Source organism: Rana temporaria, chromosome 10, assembly GCF_905171775.1.
Source record: "Rana temporaria chromosome 10, aRanTem1.1, whole genome shotgun sequence".
NCBI classification, from domain to species: Eukaryota; Metazoa; Chordata; class Amphibia; order Anura; family Ranidae; genus Rana; species Rana temporaria.
This window is the reverse complement of record NC_053498.1, coordinates 150,827,861-150,849,624: the sequence shown is the minus strand read 5'-3', so window position 1 is coordinate 150,849,624 and position 21,764 is coordinate 150,827,861. Positions and strand designations below refer to the sequence as shown.

Sequence of the window (21,764 nt, the reverse complement as noted above, 5' to 3'; positions counted from 1 at the left end):
CTAATTGTTCTGAAAAGTTGGAATTCGTTAGAAAATGAATAAATGATACGAATTGATGAGATTTTATGAAAACGAAACTTAAAGAATTCCAAAACAAAAATAAATAAATGTTTCCGTTCCGCAAATTTCTAAAGTGGAGTGAATCGCATGTTCCTTTATTCCCTAGAAGTGTGACAGAGGAGCAAAGGAAAGGTGAGGATGTCCTACGGGTTGCAAGAAACTTGAAAATGTCCCCCCCCCCCCGTGTTTATTACATTTATGTAGTGCTGATATTAGGTCACGGTCAGAGGTCAGGGGTCAAGCTCGGAGACCAGTAGATATAGCAGTAGAGAGGCTCCCACAGCCATGAGAGACAATCCATAGCAGATCAACCACACCAGACCAACCACGGCATACCAACCACACCAGACCAACCACACCAGACCAACCATAACAGACCAATCATGGCATTCCAACCATGGGAGACCAACCATTTCAGACAATCATACCATACCAACTATGGCAGACCAATCATGGCATACTAGCCATGGCAGATCAACCATACCAAACCAACCATAGCAGACAAACCATGGCATACCAACCATGGTAGACCAACCATAGCAGATGAACATTAACAGACCAGTCATGGCATACCAACCATGAGAGACCAACCATTTTAGATCAATTATACCATACCAGCCATGGCAGAACAATCATAGCTTACCAACCATGGCAGATCAACAATAACAGACCAATCATTGCAGAACAATCATCGTGGCAGACCAACCAAAGCAGACCAAGCATACCAGACCAACTGTAGTAGATCAACCATAAAAGACTAATCATGGCATACCAATCATGGGAGACCAACCATTTCAGACAATCATACTATACCAACCATGGCAGACCAATCATAGCATACCAACCATGGCAGACCAATCATAGCATACCAACCATGGCAGACCAACCATGGCAGACCAATCATACTATACCAACCATGGCAGACCAATCATAGCATACCAGCCATGGCAGACCAATCATAGCATACCAACTATGGCAGATCAACAATAACAGACCAATCGTGGCAGACTAATCATCATGGCAGACCAATCATGGCAGACCAATCATGGCAGACCAATCATAACATACCAACCATAGCAGACCAATCATATCAGACCATCCATGGTAGGCCAATCATATCAGCCCATCCATGGTAGGCCAATCATATCAGCCCATCCATGGTAGACCAATCATATCAGCCCATCCATGGTAGGCCAATCATATCAGCCCATCCATGGTAGGCCAATCATGTCAGCCCATCCATGGTAGACCAATCATATCAGCCCATCCATGGTAGGCCAATCATATCAGCCAATCCATGGTAGACCAATCATATCAGCCCATCCATGGTAGACCAATCATATCAGCCCATCCATGGTAGACCAATCATATCAGCCCATCCATGGTAGGCCAATCATGTCAGCCCATCCATGGTAGACCAATCATATCAGCCCATCCATGGTAGGCCAATCATATCAGCCAATCCATGGTAGACCAATCATATCAGCCCATCCATGGTAGACCAATCATATCAGCCCATCCATGGTAGACCAATCATATCAGCCCATCCATGGTAGGCCAATCATATCAGCCCATCCATGGTAGACCAATCATATTAGCCCATCCATGGTAGGTTTCATTATCCAGCAGGAACAAAAATCATTTTTTCTTTATAATTTTATGTCTCGATCATCTGCACACATGCAGCCAATCAAAGCTTTAGCTGTATTGGTTTAAATACCAGGTAAGGTATCCGGATGTTCCCACCACCAGGTTCAGTTGTGTTATACTTTATCATTACAAGTACATTGTTAGTTTTTTTTTCTATGAATGAACAAATCTGAGTCATAAAAAAAGATCCAAAACCATTGAGAGAGCTTTTCACATCTTGATGGCATTTCCTGCTCTTCTTTTATCTCTGGATTGTTGTTGATGTGGATGGTTTGCCCGCTCATTTATCACATTGCTTTGCTTTCTGTCTCCGCCTCTCTGTACAGGTCTTGCGGTCCACCAGATAATCACCATCACTGTCTCCCTAATCATGGTCATTGCAGCATTGATAACAACCCTCGTCCTGAAAAATTGGTAAGGATCCCTCCTAATCCTTTTATACTTGATGGCATTTCTGACAGTTGGCATGATGGCGGCGGGTGTTACTTTTTTGTCGATCGTTTTATAGAATGATATGGGGGGGCGGGGGGGGGTCATTGAACAGGCTGGTTATCTTCAGTCATATCCTCGCCTCACACCTCTGGGGTAGATTCACGTACCTTTAGGCGGGCGTAGCGTATCTCCTATACACTACGCCGCCGTAACTTTGAGAGGCTAGTTTGGTATTTTCAAAGATTTTGCCGCCGAAGTTATGGCGGCGTAGCGTATTAGGGCCGGCGTAAGCCCGCCTAATTCAAATGTTGAAGTTGTGGGCGTGTTTTATGTATATTAACTGTGACCCCGCGTAAATGACGTTTCGATCGAACGCCGTCCGTGGACGTATTCCAGTGCGCATGCTCCAAATGACATCGGCAAATCGTCATGCTTTCGACGTGAACGTAAATTACGGCCAGCCCCATTCACGGACGAGTTACGCAAACGACGTAAAATTTCAAAACTTCGACGCGGCTCCGACGTCCATACTTAACATTGGCTGCACCATGTTTGTGGTGGTTTATCTTTACGCCTGAAAACGCCTTACGTAAACGGCATATCTTTACTGAGACGGCCGGGCGTACGTTCGTGAATAGGCGTATCTTGCTGATTTACATATTCTAGGGACCTAGTGGTCAGCGTAAATATGCAGTTAAGATACGACGGCGTAGGAGACTTACGCCGGTCATATCTTAGCAATATTTAAGCGTATCTCAGTTTGAAAATACGCTTAAATATACGACGGCGGGGATTCAGACTTACGACGGCGTATCTACTGATACGCCCGTCGTAAGTTTTTATGAATCTACCCCTCTGTCTTTAACCTCTTGAGTGCCAGCCTGTATCTACTCCGTCATTACCAGGACCAGTTTTCGGTGCTGTGATACTTTGACTGACAATTACTCCATCATACAGCACTGCAAACAAGTTAATTGTATATCATATTTTGAGACCAATAGACCTTTCCTTTGGTGATCTTTAAAATGTTTTACTATATAAGGCAGAGATCTCCGAACTACAGCCGGTGGGCCACATCTTACCCGCTACAAGATTCCGGCACACAGCGAGGGTCAGTGCATGTCCTAACGGGCACAGATTGGGGGATAAGGGTCAGCAGAGACCGTCTATGGTCTCCCCTTAACCTCCCCCATCCTATGTAATGGGGGACTCTGATGTAAGGGGCATGTTGATGTAGGGGGGCCTAAGATGAGAACTATGATGTAAGGAGGCGGACACTGGAGGGAACTTTGATGGGGACCCTGATGTAAAGGAGGACTATGATGTAGAGGGGGGTCTTATGGGGACCCTGATGTAAGGGGGGGGGGACACTGGAGGGAACTCTGATGGGGGACCCTGATGTAAAGGAGGACTATGATGTAGAGGGGGGGTCTTATGGGGACCCTGATGTAAGGGGGGGGTCCTGGAGGGAACTCTGATGGGGGACCCTGATGTAAAGGAGGACTATGATAGGGGTGCCTTAATGCAAGGGGGGACTCTGATGTGGGGGACTTTGATTTAAGGGGGCTGAGATGGGGACTCTGATGTAAGGGGGAAATCTGATGAGGATCCTAATGTAAGGGGGGGTGCTGAGGGGAACTATTTTGGGGACCCTGATGTAGGAGGGGGGGACTCTGCTGTAAGTGGGGACTCTGATAGGGACCCTGATTAAATTGTGAAATCTAATGGGGACCCTGATGTAAGGGGAGCCCTGATATGGATCCTGATGTTAGGGGAGACTCTGATGGGGACCCTTATGTAAGGGGGAGTCTGATGAGGACCCTGAATTAAACGGATGGTGACCCTAATGTTAGGGGGACTCTGATGGGGGGACTTTAATTTAAGGGCGCTGAGATGGGGACTCCTGATATAAGAGGGGATGCTGAGGGGAACTCTTATGAAGATCTTGATGTAAGGGGTGACTCTGATGGAGACCATGATGTTCAAGGGGAACTCTGATAGGGACCCTGATGTAGAGGGGGGGGGGGTCTTATGGGGACCCTGATGTAAGGGGGGGACACTGGAGGGAACTCTGATGGGGGACCCTGATGTAAAGGAGGACTCTGATAGGGGTGCTTTAATGCAAGAGGGGAATCTGATTTATGGTCACTCTGATGGTGACCCTGATGTTAGGAGGACTCTAATAGGGGGGGTTTGATATAAGGGGGGCTGAGATTGGGACTCTGATGAGAATCCTGATGTAATGGGGGGGTTGAGGGGAACTCCTTTGGGGACTCTGATGTAAGGGGGGACCCTGATGTACTGGGGACTCTGATGTAAGGGGTGCCCTAATATGGATCCTAATGTTAGGAGGGACTCAGATGGGGACCCTGACATAAGGGGAGTCTGATAAGGACCCTGATGTAAGGGGAGCCTTGATAGGGACCCTGATGTTAGGGATGGATCTTATGGCGACCCTATTATTAGGGGGACTCTGGTGGGGGGACTTTGATTTAAGGGGGGCTGAGATGGGGACCTTGCTGAGGATTCTGATGTAAAGGGGGGCCTGATGGGGACCATGATGTACTGGGGACTCTGATGTAAGGGGGGTCTCTGATGGGGACCTTGATATAAGGGGAGCATTAAGGGACCATGCTGCTATGGATGGCTCCGATGGTGACCAGGCCACATACCCTTAACACGGGGGGGGGGGGGGGTGACCCCGCCCCCTTATGACATCACTGACAATTACTGGTTGTTAAGGGCGCTGGTTGCCACCGGTGTAAAATGAACGCAGTGTTTCTGTACTAAAATACCGCATCCTACCGCTTTGTGATTGGAGCCCTGTGTGGGGAAGCCAGCGGAGGGTTAGGAAGCTGGCAGGCAGTAGGGAAACCAGTGGCCATGGCTGAGCCCTAGGCAGCTGCCTATTTCCCCTAGCGGTACCGCCGGCCCTGGGTCCAAGTACGTCATCTTCACCTAGGTGAGAATGACAGATTTGAACTTTAGGGGGGAAAAACGATGAAGTTCTGCAATTCATTTGTAGGGAGGGGGGGGGGGGGGACAACAATAAAAAAAGGGGTAAATGCCCATTTTACTGCATTAATGCTTCTATGTAAATTGACCTTCATTTGTTGCAACTGTGAGCTTACACAACACTCAGGGGTCTTTCTCTGCCCCCATGTGACAGTGTTGGGGGCCCGAAAAGGCAATCAGTGTGGACTAGCGCTGTCACGTTGGATTAAAGTGAATGAATCACATGGTCCCCTATACCTAGAAGTACTGGGTGTGTCACCAGAAAGGAGGAGGAGTGATTGGAAATGAAATATAGGAAGCTATGGAGGCCACCATTATAGTCAACCTTTTGGTTTGCCCTCCTTGGGAAGAGCCTGGGTTCTCTATAGGGGCACTAAGACAGCCCATAGGGGCACTAACCCAGCCCATAGGGGCACTTACACAACCCATAGGGGCACTTACACAACCCATAGAGTGGTGTTTAGCAGTCATGTGTTTAGAGGGGCAGGCAAGGTATGTATGTATAGTACTGGAGTGCTTACATTGTTAACTTCCATCAGAAAGTATAAGAAGCTATGGAGGCCACCATATGGTCAACCCTTTGGTTTGCCCTCCTTGGGAAGAGCATAAGTTCGCTATAGGGGCACTAACACAGTCTATAGGGGCACTCACGCAGCCCATAGGGACACTAACAGCCCATAGGGGCACTAACACAGCCCATAGGGGCACTAACAAGGCCCATAGGGGCACTAACACGGCCCATATAATGGTGTTTAGCAGTCATGTGTTTATAGGGGCAGGCAAGGTACTTATAGTTGTACTGAAGTACTTACTTTGTTTTCTTCCATCAGAAACAATATGATTCATTTCTGTTGGCATTCTTCTTATTTTAAGCCTTCACGAGATTTTTTTAACTTACACAACCCACAGGGGCACTAACACAGCCCATAGGGACCCTAAAACCGCCCATAGGGACCCTAACACAGTCCATAGGGGCACTTACACAGTCCATAGAGTGGTGTTTAGCAGTCATGTGTTTAGAGGGGCAGGTAAGGTACTGTCACACTGGAGTGCTTACTTAACTTCCATCAGAAAGTATAAGAAGCTATGGAGGCCACCATTATGGCCAACCCTTTGGTTTGCCCTCCTTGGGAATAGCATGGGTTCTCTATAGGGGCACTTACACGGCCCATAGGGGCACTTACACAGCCCACAGGGGCACTTACACAGCCCATAGAGTGGTGTTTAGCAGTCATGTGTTTAGAGGGGCAGGTAAGGTAAGTATAGTTGTCCTGGAGTACTTACTTCGTTAACTTCCATCAGAAACAATAGGATTCATTTCTGTTGGCATTTTTCTTATTTTAAGCCTTCACAAGTTTGTTTTAACTTACACATCCCATAGGGACCCTAACACAGTCCATAGGGGTACTTGCACACACCATAGAGGCACTAACACAGCCTGTAGAGTGGTGTTTAGCAGTCATGTGTTCGGGAGGGGCAGGTAAGGTACTGTCACACTGGAGTGCTTACTTTGTTAACTTCCATCAGAAAGTATAAGAAGCTATGGAGGCCACCATTATGGTCAACCCTTTGGGTTGCCCTCCTTGGCAATAGCATGGGTTCTCTATAGGGGCACTAACACAGCCCATAGGGGCACTAACACAGCCCATAGGGGCACTAACACGGGACCATAGGCACACTAACACAGTCCATAGGGGCACTAACACAGGACCATAGAGTGGTGTTTAGCAGTCATGTGTTTAGAGGGGCAGGTAAGATACGTATAGTTGTCCTGGTGTACTTACTTTGTTAACTTCCATCAGAAACAATATGATTCATTTCTGTTGGCATTTTTCTTATTTTACGCCTTCACAAGATTTTTGTTTTAACTTACACAGCCCATAGGGGCACTAACACATCCCATAGGGTCCCTAAAACCCCCAATAAGGACCCTAACACAGTCCATAGGGGTACTTGCACAGCCCATAGGGGTACTTGCACAGCCCATAGGGGCACTTACACAGCCCATAGGGACACTAACACAGTCCATAGGGGCACTAACACAGCCCATAGGGGCACTTACACAGCCCATAGGGGCACTAACACAGCCCATAGAGTGGTGTTTATAAGTCATGTGTTTAGAGGGGCAGGTAAGGTACTGTCACACTGGAGTGCTTACTTTGTTAACTTCCATCAGATAGTATAAGAAGCTATGGAGGCCACCGTTATGGTCAACCCTTTGGGTTGCCCTCCTTGGGAATAGCATGGGTTCTCTATAGGGGCACTAACACAGCCCATAGGGGCATTAACACAGCCCCTAGGGGCACTAACACAGCCCACAGGGGCACTAACACAGCCCACAGGGGCACTAACACAGCCCACAGGGGCACTAACACAGCCCACAGGGGCACTAACACAGCCCACAGGGGCACCTACACAGCCCACAGGGGCACCTACACAGCCCATAGGGGCACTAACACAGCCCATAGGGGCATTAACACAGCGCATAGGGGCACTAACACAGCCCATAGAGTGGTGTTTGGCAGTCATGTGTTTAGAGGGGCAGGTAAGGTACGTATAGTTGACTTACTTTGTTAACTTCCATCAGAAACAACATGATTTATTTCTGTTCACATTCTTCTTATTTTAAGCCTTAAAAATACTTTTTTTTTTTTAATTTATGTTTTTTTTCTTCTTTTCTTAAGAAGAAATAGAAGAATTGATGGCAAGTTCTTCATGCAAATACATACGGGATTTCATTTTCTCTAATCCATGTTTCTTTTTCTTCCCTGTTTACGAACCCTTAAATAAACCCTTTGATTTTATAAAAAATACTGCAGGGAAAAATAAATTATTGTTTTCCTCAACAGTGTTCTCAGAGACTACCTGTGGAGGTTTTTATTGGAAATTGCAGTATGTCTGCAAACATGAAAAAAAAAAAAAAAAAACACGACGTCGCGGTAATTACAGAGCGGCGGTTGGCCGGCGCCGGGATCTGGAAGGCTTAAAGAGTTCTGTTAATAATAATAAAAAGAAAAGAGAAAGTCGATGTGGACCTTGAAGAGAGTTCACAAGAGACTTAACAAGATCTTCCAATAAATGATATAGAAAGGCTAAACCCAGAAATAAATGTGTGTATACAGTATTTCACAAAAGTAAGTACACCCCCCCAGTCACATTTGTGTAAATCTTTTCTTGTATCTTTTCATGTGACAACACTGAAGAAATGACACTTTTAGGTGGATTCAGAAAGACTTAGGCTGGCATATCAGTAGATACGCCAGCCTAAGTCTGAATTTGCGCCAACGCTAATTTAAGCGTATTCTGGTAACCAGATACGCTTAAATTAGGCTCAGATACGAGCTGCGTAAGTCTCTTACAGCGTCGTATCCTAAAGTGGAATTTTTAGGCTGACCGCTAGGTGGCGCTTCCATTGCGGTCGGCGTAGAATATGTAAATCACTAGATACGCCTATTCACGAACGTACGCCCGGCCGACGCAGTACAGATACGCCATTTACGTAGCGCATTATCAGGCCTAAAGTCATTCCATCAAATAGCTGGAATAGAAAATTTTACGTCGTTTGCGTAAGTCGTCCGTGAATAGGGATTTACATCCACGTCAAAACCAATAGGACCGTGCGGCGTACTTTGCCGCAATGCACACTAAGATATGTACACCGACGGCGCATACGCCGTTCGTAAAATACGTCAATCACGTAAGGTCATTTTCCCTCCCCCCGGTGTCATGTGACTCGTTAGCGTTTCAAGGTCTCAGGTGTGAATGGGGAGCAGGTGTGATAAATTTGGTGTTATCGCTCTCACTCTCTCATACTGGTCGCTGGAAGGACAACATGGCATCTCCTGGCAAATAACTCTCTGAGGATCTGATATAATGAATTGTGTCTCTACATAAAGATGGCCGAGGATATAAGAAGATCCTGAAACTGAGCTGCAGCCTGTTGGCCAAGACCATCCAGCGGTATAACAGGGTGGGTTCCCCTCCCCCCGCCTCGCCATGGTCCACCAAAGAAGTTGAGGTCACATGCTCAGCGTCATATCCAGAGGTTGTCTTTGGGAAATAGATGTATGAGTGCTGCCAGCATTGCTGCAGAGGTTGAAGGGGTGGGGGAGGGGTCAAGCCTGTCAGTGCTCAGACCATACGCCGCACACTGCATCAAATTGGTCTGCATGGTGTCATGGATATGCAATAAAGTCTGGCAGCTTACCTGATCTCCATGTGTTCATTAGAGGCCTGACCCTCCTTCTGACTGTCTTTTATCACCTTCCTCCCTGTATGGCTCCACCCTAGGCCATCCCAGGAAGCCTATATTAACCACTGCACTGCTAGTCTGCTTTGCTGTTCAACCGTGTTGTTAGCTTTAGTTCCTGTCTGCAGTGTGCTACGATTATCTTCCTGTGTACCGTTTTTGGCTCGTCCCTGACTTCTCCTGTTTGCCTGTGCCCCTGACTTTTGCCTGTCCCTTGGTTACCCTTGTCTGCCTGTTGCCCCGACCTCGGCTTACTCATCACCATCGCTTGTCCTGCTTCCCCTCTCTCCCTGTGGAGTGTGACCTGGATCCAGCTGTGGCGAAGGCCATCCTCACCACTAGAGGCTCTGGTGAACACAAAGCTGGGTCTTAGACTCCACGCCCTGGGCGATATTGGGTTCACGCTTCCTCTCTGATCGCAGCAGTCGGCTATAGGGTTCACTACACTGTGGTGCATCCCTGACCCCAACGGGTTGCACTTGTCACCTGGCCCCAGGTGACCTGACAGACACAGTGAGGCATGGACACAGTGAGGCATGGGCACAGTGAGGCATGGACACAGTGAGGCATGGACACAGTGAGGCATGGACATGGACACAGTGAGGCATGGTCACAGTGAGGCATGGACACAGTGAGGCATGGAAACAGTGAGGCATGGACACAGTGAGGAATGGGCACAGTGAGGCATGGACACAGTGAGGCATGGAAACAGTGAGGCATGGACATGGACACAGTGAGGCACAGTGAGGCATGGACACAGTAAGGCATGGACACAGTGAGGCATGGGCATGGACACAGTGAGGCATGCACATAGTGAGGCATGCACATGGACACAGTGAGGCATGCACATGGACACAGTGAGGCACGGGCACAGTGAGGCATGCAGATGGACACCCTAGACCAGGGGTGGCCAACCAGTGGCCCGGGGGCCACATGGAGCCCTCTGATGTGGCCCGCGACCTCCTGCTCTGGAATAGCGGGTTGACAAGCCCAGATCGCAGGTTGCCGATCTGCCATACCACAGCATCAGTGTTGTGAATGAAGCTGGTGGTAGAGGAAGAAAGCGGTTGCGGACCAGAGCCCCATAAGCCGATGTGTCCTCTACAGCGCCGGCTTTGCCACAGAAGGAGTCTATGGCAAAGTTCAGCTAACCCGCAGGATAGACACAGGTGCACTACGCTGCACTCGCGGTGTGGGTAAACCGCAGCACATCAGTGTGAAAGCAGTCTTAGGCCCTTTTCACATGATCAGCCCGACCAAATGGGACCCTCAATTCACCTCTATAGAGCGACAGATGGCCACTTACGCTCGCCTACCTCCAATCCAAAAAACAGAAGGGAATTCGTCCCCTTCCATCTGGGCAGATCGGAGGGCCCATAGAGTAGCCGTGACCTGTCATCCGCACGCTCGGCTCATTGTGGCCCATGACTGGTTACCAAGTTGCTTAAGTGGCCCTCGCTATTCAAAAGTTTGGGCACCCCTGCCCTAGACTTATACTCGAGTCAATAAGTTTTCCATTTTTTTGTGGTAAAATTAGGTGCTTCGGGTAGTTAAAATATATTTATTATTAAAGGTAAAACTGGATGATCCTTAGATTTATCATCAGAAAGTTACAAGGACACTGGAATTCTGGGAAGATCAACAGGTAGAGTAAGACTTGTGAGCCAGAACTAATCATCTCTAGGATCGGTATTAATAAATATTTCTCGGAGGTATGGGAAGAAATCATGTCATTGGTGGAAGTACGGCGTGCAAATGTACTGTATTTTCCGGCGTATAAGACGACTTTTTACACCGAAATTTCACAGCCAAAAACCAGGGGTCGTCTTATACGCCGGGTATAGCAGCTGCTCACTCGATTTCAGCCCGCCAGGCGCTCTGTAAGTCTGTATTCTGTATTCTGCGCCGCTCAGCCAATCCCGATGCACTCTGTTGATGACAGAGCATGCTAAGCCTGCTTGGATTGGAGTAATAACCTCTGCCAATCCGAGCAGGCTTAGCATGCTCTGTCATCAACACAGTGCATCGGGATTGGCTGAGCGGCGCATATACAGACTACATACAGCACCCGGCGGCGGCGGCATTTTCGTTTTGAAAAGGCATTCCATACAGCATTACAAAGCACCCGGCGACGCGGGGGTCATCTAATACGGTGAGTAGACCATAAAACCACCGTTTTTTTGCAGTGTATTAGGGGGTCGTCTTATACGCCGAGTCGTCTTATACGCCAGCAAATACAGTAAGTCACTTGGAAAAAACGGCAGAACTGTGGAGAGGAAAGTTTCTACAGTCCCGGTCATTTTATTGTATTGAACATAATCTGAGGAACGTCCCATAAATACCGCGTTCCCAGGACACCGGAATCTTGTCTGGATTGTTATCTCCGAGAAACAAATTCTCCGAAATCCTCCGTTGCGTTATCCGCCTCGTAGCGTTTGAGTTATTGGAGACAGTTGAAGTAAAATTGCTCGTTCTTTTCTATAAATCCCCTGAGTGGGTTTCTATCCTACAGCTACGGCTAAAAAAGTGACACCCGGCTTATTTCCTCCAATGTCAGAAAGTATTTGAGGACTTTGTTAACAAAAAATACTGTTTAAAACTTTAACATGTAAGGAGCAAGTAAAAAAAAAATGTGCAGAACGGAAAAATGTGTTTTGTTTAGTTTCAGGTCCATTTGTTAAGTTACACATTTTGTTTTGTTGCATTCGTGATGAAATTAGTTTATTTACCGTATTTATCGGCGTATACCGCGCACTTTTTTGCCCTGAAAATCAGGGCAAAATCGTGGGTGCGCGGTATACGCCGATACCCGCTTTCCCGCGCCGAGTTTTGAATACTGCGCCGACATATACCGAGCGCAGTACACTCGGGTATAGTCGGCCAGTCTCGGCTCCTTCCGTACTCACGTCCTGGACGTACAGGACGTGAGCGCGAGTGTTGCCGAGCCTGCCCGACAATACACGAGTGTACTGCGCTCTGTATATGTCGGCGCAGTATTCAAACTCGGCGCGGGAAACGAGCGGGGAGGACGCGAGGACGCCGCAGAAGGACGCCGGACCCGACGAAGAGGACACCCGAAGCCCGCAGACGGACCCCGGACCCGATGAAGAGGACACCCGAAGCCCGCAGACGGACCCCCGACCCGATGAAGAGGACACCCGAAGTCGCAGAAGGTCCCCGCACCCGACAAAGAGGACACCCGAAGCCGCAGAAGGACCCCGGACCCGACGAAGAGGACACCCGAAGCCGCAGAAGGACCCCGGACCCGACGAGGCCGCCGATGGACGCCACGCAAGACACCAAAACTGTAAGTACAAAAAAAATGTTTTTTCCACAGGATTGGGGGCCACTTTAGGGGTGCGTGGTATACCGCAATAAATACGGTAGTTTCCTTTATTGGTTTTTGACCAGATTAAAATTTTTCCAATGGTATTTGAATTGAAAATATCGAATACATTCAAATTCATTGTGAAGAATAGCTGGTACTTAACCACTTAAGACCCGGACCTTTACGCAGGTAAAGGACCCAGACAGTTTTTGCGATTCGGCACTGCGTCGTTTTAACTGACAATTGCGCGGTCGTGGCTCCCAAACAAAATTAGCGTCCTTTTTTTCCCACAAACAGAGCTTTCTTTTGGTGGTATTTGATCACCTCTGCGGTTTTTATTTTTTGCGCTATAAACAAAAATAGAGCGACAATTTTGAAAAAAATTTAATATTTTTTCCTTTTTGCTATAATAAATATCCCCCAAAATTATATAAAAAAACTTTTTTTCCTCAGTTTAGGTTGATACGTATTCTTCTACATATTTTTGGTAAAAAAAAATCGCAATAAGTGTTTATCGATTGGTTTGTGCAAAAGTTATAGCGTTTACAAAATAGGGGATAGTTTTATTGCATTTTTATTAATATTTTTTTTTACTAGTAATGGCGGCGATCAGCGATTTTTTTCCGGTACTGCGACATTTTGGCGGACACTTCGGACACTTTTGACACATTTTTGGGACCATTGGCTTTTTTTTTTGCGACCAGTGCTATAAAAATGCATTGGATTACTATAAAAATGCCACTGGCAGTGAAGGGGTTAACACTAGGGGGCGGGGAAGGGGTTAAGTATGTTCCCTGGGTGTGTTCTAACTGTAGGGGGGGTGGCCTCACTAGGGGAAATGACTGATCTTCTGTTCATACATTGTATGAACAGAAGATCAGCATTTCTCTCCCTGACAGGACCGGCCTGCGCGAGAGCTGACAGATAGCTATGTGCTCTCGCGCAGGAGAAGCCGACCTGCCGGCGTAAAACGACGGCGGCTGGTCGGCAAGTTTAAAGGCAAAACTTTTTTATTTTTTAATTCTGTATAGAGTGGGGAACAATTAGAACATCTCTCAGTTTCTATGGCTGTCTGTGCCCCCCGTTGGGTTGTCCCCAGAAAAGTAATAGAGGGGAACTCTTCCAATGGGGACACTAGTTCTGGTGACCTTGGGGGTCTCCAAGGAATTCTCCTAATTTACAGGGATTTCCTCTCACTTTGATGATTTCCTCTCACTTCCTGTTTTGGTTATGGGACAGGAAGTGAAGGGAAATCTCCACAATGGTAAAAAAAAAAAAATCTGTCACGAGTTATAACCATTCCTTTCTCTATCCAAAATGAGAAAAAAGTTTTGCCTATACAGTAGTTCTGCTTTAAGGAGAAGGGTGGCCTGCCAACCCCCCCTGCCCCAAAGCACCCCCCCATGTTGAGGGCATGGGACCTGGTATGGTTCAGGAGGGGGGACTTACTCATTGTCCCCCTTTCCTGGCGGAAGTAGGGCAAGCTAGCTCATGAGACGCTCATGTAAGCCAACAGGAAGGCAGCTAGCCAGGACATAGGAACTGACATGAGGACGAGAGCATAGTCTGGAAAGACGGTGGTCAGGAAACAAGCCAAGATCAGACTTGAAGATCAGGAGCAGTGAGCCGTAGTCAGGGTTTAGCCAAGGCCAAAACTAGGAATCAACAGGAAGAAGCTGTGGTCAGGAACTAGTCAAAGTAAAGCTGGGATTCAACAGGAGAAAGCCTCGGTCAGGGGCTAGACAAGGTAAATCTGGGAATCAGAAGGAACAATCTTTGGTCAGGAACTAGCAGAATTTTTAGGAACAAGTTGTGATCAGGATCCAGCAGTGGTCAAGCTGGGAATCAAAAGGAACAACAAACATCGATCAGGAACTAGCCGAGGCCTGTAGCAGGAAGGCAGAATAGAGACAAGTCCAAAAGAAAGAAAATGTGGTCAGGGGCTAGACAAGGTCTAGTCTGGAATCAGCAAGAACAAATAATGGTCAGGTTCTAGACATGGTCTAGTCTTGAATCAGCAGGAACAAATCATGGTCAGGGGCTAGACAAGGTCTAGTCTGGAATCAGCAGGAACAAATAATGGTCAGGGGCTAGACAAGGTCTAGTCTGGAATCAGCAGGAACAAATCATGGTCAGGGTCTAGACAAGGTCTAGTCTGGAATCAGCAGGAACAAATCATGATCAGGGTCTAGACAAGATCTAGTCTGGAATCAGCAGGAACAAATCATGGTCAGGGTTCTGAAATCGTCAGGAACAAATCATGGCCAGGGGCTAGACAAGGTCTAGTCTGGAATCAGCAGGAACAAATAATGGTCAGGGGCTAGACAAGGTCTAGTCTGGAATCAGCAGGAACAAATCATGGTCAGGGTTCTGGAATCAGCAGGAACAAATCATGGCCAGGGGCTAGACAAGGTCTAGTCTGGAATTAGCAGGAACAAATCATGGTCAGGGTCTAAAGAAGATCTAGTCCGGAATCGGCAGGAACAAATCATGGTCAGGGACTAGACAAGGTCTAGTCTGGAATCGGCAGGAACAAATCATGGTCAGGGTCTAGACAAGGTCTAGTCTGGAATCGGCAGGAACAAATCATGGTCAGGGTCTAAAGAAGATCTAGTCCGGAATCGGCAGGAACAAATCATGGTCAGGGACTAGACAAGGTCTACTCTGGAATCAGCAGGAACAAATCATGGTCAGGGACTAAAGAAGATCTAGTCCGGAATCGGCAGGAACAAATCATGGTCAGGGACTAGACAAGGTCTACTCTGGAATCAGCAGGAACAAATCATGGTCAGGGACTAAAGAAGATCTAGTCTGGAATCGGCAAGAACAAATCATGGTCAGGGTCTAAAGAAGATCTAGTCCGGAATCGGCAGGAACAAATCATGGTCAGGGTCTTGACAAGGTCTAGTTTGGAATCAGCAGGAACAAATCATGGTCAGGGTCTAGAGAAGATCTAGTCTGGAATCGGCAAGAACAAATCATGTCCAGGGGCTTGACAAGGTCAAGCCAGAGATCAGCAGACAGAAACCGCGAAGATACTGAACAAGAGAGTTCAAAGAGCTCAGGGGATCCAGTGGCTATTGGATCTGGAAGTCTAGTGAGAGAGACTGGGAGCTCGTTGAGTGAAGATCTACAGTAGGAGACTGTAGAGGTAGCGTAGAAGATATTGCAACCGTTATTAGAGACTGTTCAAGTGGTTATTTCCATAGGAGACAGCACCTATAGAAGTCGAATGCCACGTACACACGATCGGAAATTCCAACAGCAAAAGTCCGATGTGAGCTTTTGAACGTAAATCCCGGCTGTGTGTATAGGCTCCATCGGACTTTTGCTGTCGAAATTTCCGCCAACAAAAAAATTGAGCGCAGGTTCTCAAATTTTTCGACGGAAAAAAATTCCTATCGGAAAATCCGATCGTCTGTAGCAATTCCGACGTGTAAAATTCAGACGCATGCTCAGAAACAATTTGACGCATGCTCGGAAGCATTGAACTTCATTTTCTCGGCTCGTTGTAGTGTTGTACGTCACCGCGTTCTTGACGGACGAAAGTTCCGAGGCCCTTGGTGTGACCGTTCGTATGCAAGCCAAGCTTGAGCAGAATTCTGTCGGAAAAAACATCCAAGCAACCACTTAAGAGTGTCCTTGTCCTAACCCTCTCTCCTCAAGTTCTGTTCAAGAGACAATAAATCTCTTTGCATTCAAGAAGTGTCTGGTGCCCATTACTACAACTTACATCGCACCCACCATGCCTTGTAACCCACTCTATTCGGAAGGACACTCCTGTCCCTGACTCTTGGGGTCACCATTAGGCCTCAGGAGGCCCGGGATCTCGCTACATAAAGTATTTTTTTTTTCTGGATTTAATATGCTTGGACATTGATGGGATGAGTAAATCTTTCATCAGACTCGATGAACCAAGTGCGTCAATGCCACCGGCTGACACACTACGGCACATGGCAGGTGGTAAGTTGCTGGCGTCCATGTAACAAGCGCCATCAGGAACAGGAAACAAACGAACGGAATCAGGTCAGAGAGGCAGGAAACCATCGGTGGTCAGGAGATGAAGGATCAATCTATAAATGAGATCAGAGACAGCGGGGACAATGGCGGACGGCTCAGCGGAGAATTATCCAAATAATACACGATTCTCTGGTTTTGTTGGGTGGAAATAAACGGGCGAGCTCCAGGAAGCCGGAAGAGCAGGGCGCTGATCTCTTCTCAGGATAATGGTATAATTGCGAGCAGATGTCACGCTGCCAGGACATCAATCCAGTTTTACTTTACACAACGCGGAATGGAAGACGCACAGCGTGACGGGAGCCCAACACGCTCGGCTTAAAGGGAAACTCAAATCTTTTAAAGTAGAGTTATGGTCAATGTTTGAAAAGTGCCGATATGACGCCATTTGTCAGTTGTAACAGGACACCAAATGTATTGTTTTTCTGGGCCCCACCACCAACAGTTACTGCGATTTACTTGGTGTTGATGCAGCGAGCAGATCTGTTCATTTCCAACATAGAAACGTAGAAGAGTGATTGGAAGAAATGACCAAGTGGTGCATCTCGTCTGCCTGATTTTTGCATTATCTATCTGCATTTGCATAGGCTCTGTGCCAAGGGGTTAAATGCCACCAACAAGGAGTGAGCCAAGGGGTTAAATGCCACCAACAAGGAGTGAGCCAAGGGGTTAAATGCCACCAACAAGGAGTGAGCCAAGGGGTTAAATACCACCAACAAGGAGTGAGCCAAGGGGTTAAATGCCACCAACAAGGAGTGAGCCAAGGGGTTAAATGCCACCAACAAGGAGTGAGCCAAGGGGTTAAATACCACCAAGGACTGCACCAAGGGGTTAAATGCCACCAACAAGGAGTGAGCCAAGGGGTTAAATGCCACCAACAAGGAGTGAGCCAAGGGGTTAAATACCACCAACAAGGAGTGAGCCAAGGGGTTAAATGCCACCAACAAGGAGTGAGCCAAGGGGTTAAATGCCACCAACAAGGAGTGAGCCAAGGGGTTAAATACCACCAACAAGGAGTGAGCCAAGGGGTTAAATACCACCAACAAGGAGTGAGCCAAGGGGTTATATACCACCAACAAGGAGTGAGCCAAGGGGTTAAATACCACCAAGGACTGCACCAAGGGGTTAAATGCCACCAACAAGGACTGCGCCAAGGGGTTATATGCCACCAACAAGGAGTGAGCCAAGGGGTTATATGCCACCAACAAGGAGTGAGCCAAGGGGTTATATGCCACCAACAAGGAGTGAGCCAAGGGGTTAAATACCACCAACAAGGACTGCACCAAGGGGTTAAATACCACCAACAAGGAGTGAGCCAAGGGGTTAAATACCATAAACAAGGACTGCTCCAAGGGGTTAAATACCACCAACAAGGACTGCGCCAAGGGGTTAAATACCACCAACAAGGAGTGAGCCAAGGGGTTAAACACCACCAACAAGGAGTGAGCCAAGGGGTTAAATACCACGAACAAGGACTGCGCCAAGGGGTTAAATACCACGAACAAGGACCGCACCAAGGGGTTAAATACCACCAACAAGGACTGTGCCAAGGGGTTAAATACCACCAATAAAGCCTGCGCCAAGGGGTTAAATACCACCAACAAGGACTGTGCCAAGGGGTTAAATACCACCAATAAAGCCTGCGCCAAGGGGTTAAATACCACCAGCAACGACTGTGCCAAGGGGTTAAACACCACCAACAAGGACTGCACCAAGGGGTTAAACACCACCAAGGACTGCGCCAAGGGGTTAAATACCACCAAAAGAAAGCTCTGTCTCAAGAAAATAAAACGATATAAAACTCAGTGTTACATAACGGAGTCATTGTCATTCAAACTATCACAGCACTGAAAACTGGCAATGAAAGGGTATAAGCTGGTACTCAAATGATGAAGCTGTCTGCATGTCTGGATTGAACCTGGGACAGGTTTGCTTCGAGGACTTGCTCAGAATTATTGTGTTGCGGTACATTCTGTAATTCTGTAATTGAATTGAATATTTTGGTCGCCGCGAGTTAATAATTCACCGAATCCAGGTGACGGCGGAGAACTCATAAACATTATACGGAGTATTCCTCCGGAACGCTGTAATATATTAGAATATTGACTCGTATGTAACCTTCCCTTTCCATTAGAAGGATTGCTCGGGTGTGTGGGAAATAAATAATGTAATTGGTGGAAGTGCGGCGCGCAACTGCTAATGACTTCTAGAGAGGACGGCAGAACTTGGCTGAGGAAAAGCTTCTTCTACAGTCCCGGTCATTTTATTGTATTGAACATAATCTGAGGAACGGTCCCATAAATACCGCGTTCCCAGGACACCGGAATCTTGTCTGGATTGTTATCTCCGAGAAACAAATCTACCGAAAACCTCCATCGCGTTCCTCGCCCCCGTCGCCGCGTAGCGTTTGAGTTATTGGAGGCGGAGGGAGTCAAATTGCTCCTTCTTCTCTATAAATCCAGAGTGGGTCTCTCTCTCTTTTTTTTACAGCTACAACTAACAAGTGACACCAAATTTCCTCAAATGTTACAAAGTATCTGAAGATTCTCTAAAAAGATAAAACTTTATCAGGAGCAAGAAAGTAACAGTTTATTGTTATTTATTATTTGTGGTGATCTTTTAATGCATTATTGCACCTGGAACTGGTATGTAGCACCAGGGCCACCATCAGGAATTATGGGGCCCCTTACACAGCTTCAGGCATGGGCCCTTCTGGAGCAGAGAACCGTGGGGGGGGGGGGGGGGGTGCTGCCGCCCGAAATTGAGAAGCGGGGAAATAAAGAAAAATAAAGAAAAAAATATATATAAAAAGGGCGGTAGCCATCCGGGGCCCTGGGGACCTCTGGGTCCGTTAATAAAAATAAAAAAATATATTTTTTTTATTTTTAAAAAAGGGGGGTTGCCATCCGGGGCCCTGGGGACCTCTGAGCCCTTTAAAAAAAAAAAAAAAAAGAAACCTCTGGGCCCTTTAATAAAAAAATATATATATAAATATATATATATATATATATATATATATATATATATATATATATATATATATATATAGATATATAAAAAATAAAAAATAAAATAAATAAAAAAATATATAAAAAATATATATATTTTTTTTTTTAAAAAGGGGGGGTTGCCATCTGGGGCCCTGGGGACCTCTGGGCCAGTTACTGTAATAAAAAGAAAAAAAGAAATAAAAAATATATATATATTTTTTTTTTTAAAAGGGGGGTTGCCATCCGGGGCCCTGGGGACCTCTGGGTCTGTTAATAAAAAGAAATAAAAAATATATATATATTTTTTTAAAAATCTGCATTTGATAAACGGCTGCGTAAATATCGTGTGACATTAAAATATTACAACAGCCACCATTTTATTCTCCAGGGCTTCTGCCTTCAGAAGATAAATCATGTTCCGGGGGTTCTATGTCATTTTCTACAGAAAGAAAAAATGCTGATAGGTGTGAAAAATAAAAGACAGAATGTGATTAATGTAATCCGCATCTGACTGCAGCATCAGCCAAAACCCAATGTGAGGGCTTCATCAGTCTGGTCCTGAGACTCAAGCTTGAGAAATCCCCACTTGTGGCTTCTGTACAATTATCACAATAAACAGCACAAGGGTTAATATGATATTAGAGCCAATGGACAGCGGAATCCAGGGGTCTGAATTTCAGCGCCATTGTTGCGCTCAGTGACTTCTCAGTCCAGGACTATTGGATGAAACGTTTCGCTCCAGGTAACTATTACGCCAATAGTTCTGGTAAATACATTTTAAGCATCAAGGGTTCATCATCGTGGGTAAAATACGGCAGGCTGGTTGTAACCAAGCGGATCGCTCAATCAACTTGGTACATTCGGCCTGTCCGTACATGACTCGAATGTTGGCCTCTCCCTCCTGAACTGGCCAAGATTTGAAGCGTCTATGGCCGGCTTTAGGATGGGAGTTAAAGCTTCAGTCTACTCTAGTCTTACTCTAACTTTTAGATAAATTATGTAAAGTTGAACCCCTGGACATTTTATTCTTTTTCACAGGAGGATGGATGGAGAAGGATGGATGGGGGAGTTGAAGGATGGATGGAGACATGGATGGATAGAGACATGGATGGGGGAATAGAAGGATAGATGGGGAAAGGAGAAGGATGTATGAACTCATGGATGGATGGGGGAGTGGAAGGATGGATGGAGACATGGATGGATGGATGGGGAAGTGGAAGGATGGATGGACACATGGATGGATGGAGACATGGATGGATGGATGGAGACATGGATGGATGGATGGAGACATGGATGGATGGATGGGGAAGTGGAAGGATGGATGGACACATGGATGGATGGAGACATGGATGGATGGATGGAGACATGGATGGATGGATGGAGACATGGATGGATGGGGAAGTGGAAGGATGGATGGAGACATGGATGGATGGAGACATGGATAGAGACATGGATAGATGGGGGAATGGAAAGATGGATGGAGACATGGATGGATGGATGGGGAAGGAGGGACGGAGACATGAATGGATGGAGACATTGATGGATGGGGAAGGAGGGACGGAGACATGGATGGATGGGGAAATTGAAGAATTGATGGACCCATGGATGGATGGAGACATGGATGGATGGAGACATGGATGGAGACATGGATGGAGACATGGATAGAGACGTGGATGGATGGAGACATGGATGGGTGGAGACATGTATGGGTGGAGACATGGATGGGTGGAGACATGGATGGAGACATGGATGGAGACATGGATGGAGACGTGGATGGATGGAGACATGGATGGGTGGAGACATGGATGGGTGGAGACATGGATGGATGGGGTAGGATGGATGGAGACATGGATGGATGGACACATGGATGGATGGATAGGGAAGGAGGGACGGAGACATGGATGGATGGGGAAATTGAAGAATTGATGGACCCATGGATAGATGGAGACATGGATGGATGGGGAAGTGGAAGGATGGGGAAGGATGGATGGGTACGAGGAATGATGGATGGAGATAAGGATGG

The 21,764-nt window shown here is 46.9% G+C and overlaps 1 protein-coding gene across 4 annotated transcripts in view; it reads left to right on the top strand.

Annotated features, from left to right (window-relative positions):
• The window catches only part of AJAP1 (adherens junctions associated protein 1), a 272,105-nt gene that overhangs the window by 175,459 nt on the left and 74,882 nt on the right, over positions 1 to 21,764 (top strand). For all 4 annotated transcript variants that reach the window (XM_040326552.1, XM_040326550.1, XM_040326553.1 and 1 more), the window contains one exon: positions 2,037 to 2,124. In XM_040326552.1, the coding sequence (XP_040182486.1) occupies positions 2,037 to 2,124 (88 nt within the window). The remainder of the gene's footprint in view (positions 1 to 2,036; positions 2,125 to 21,764) is intronic.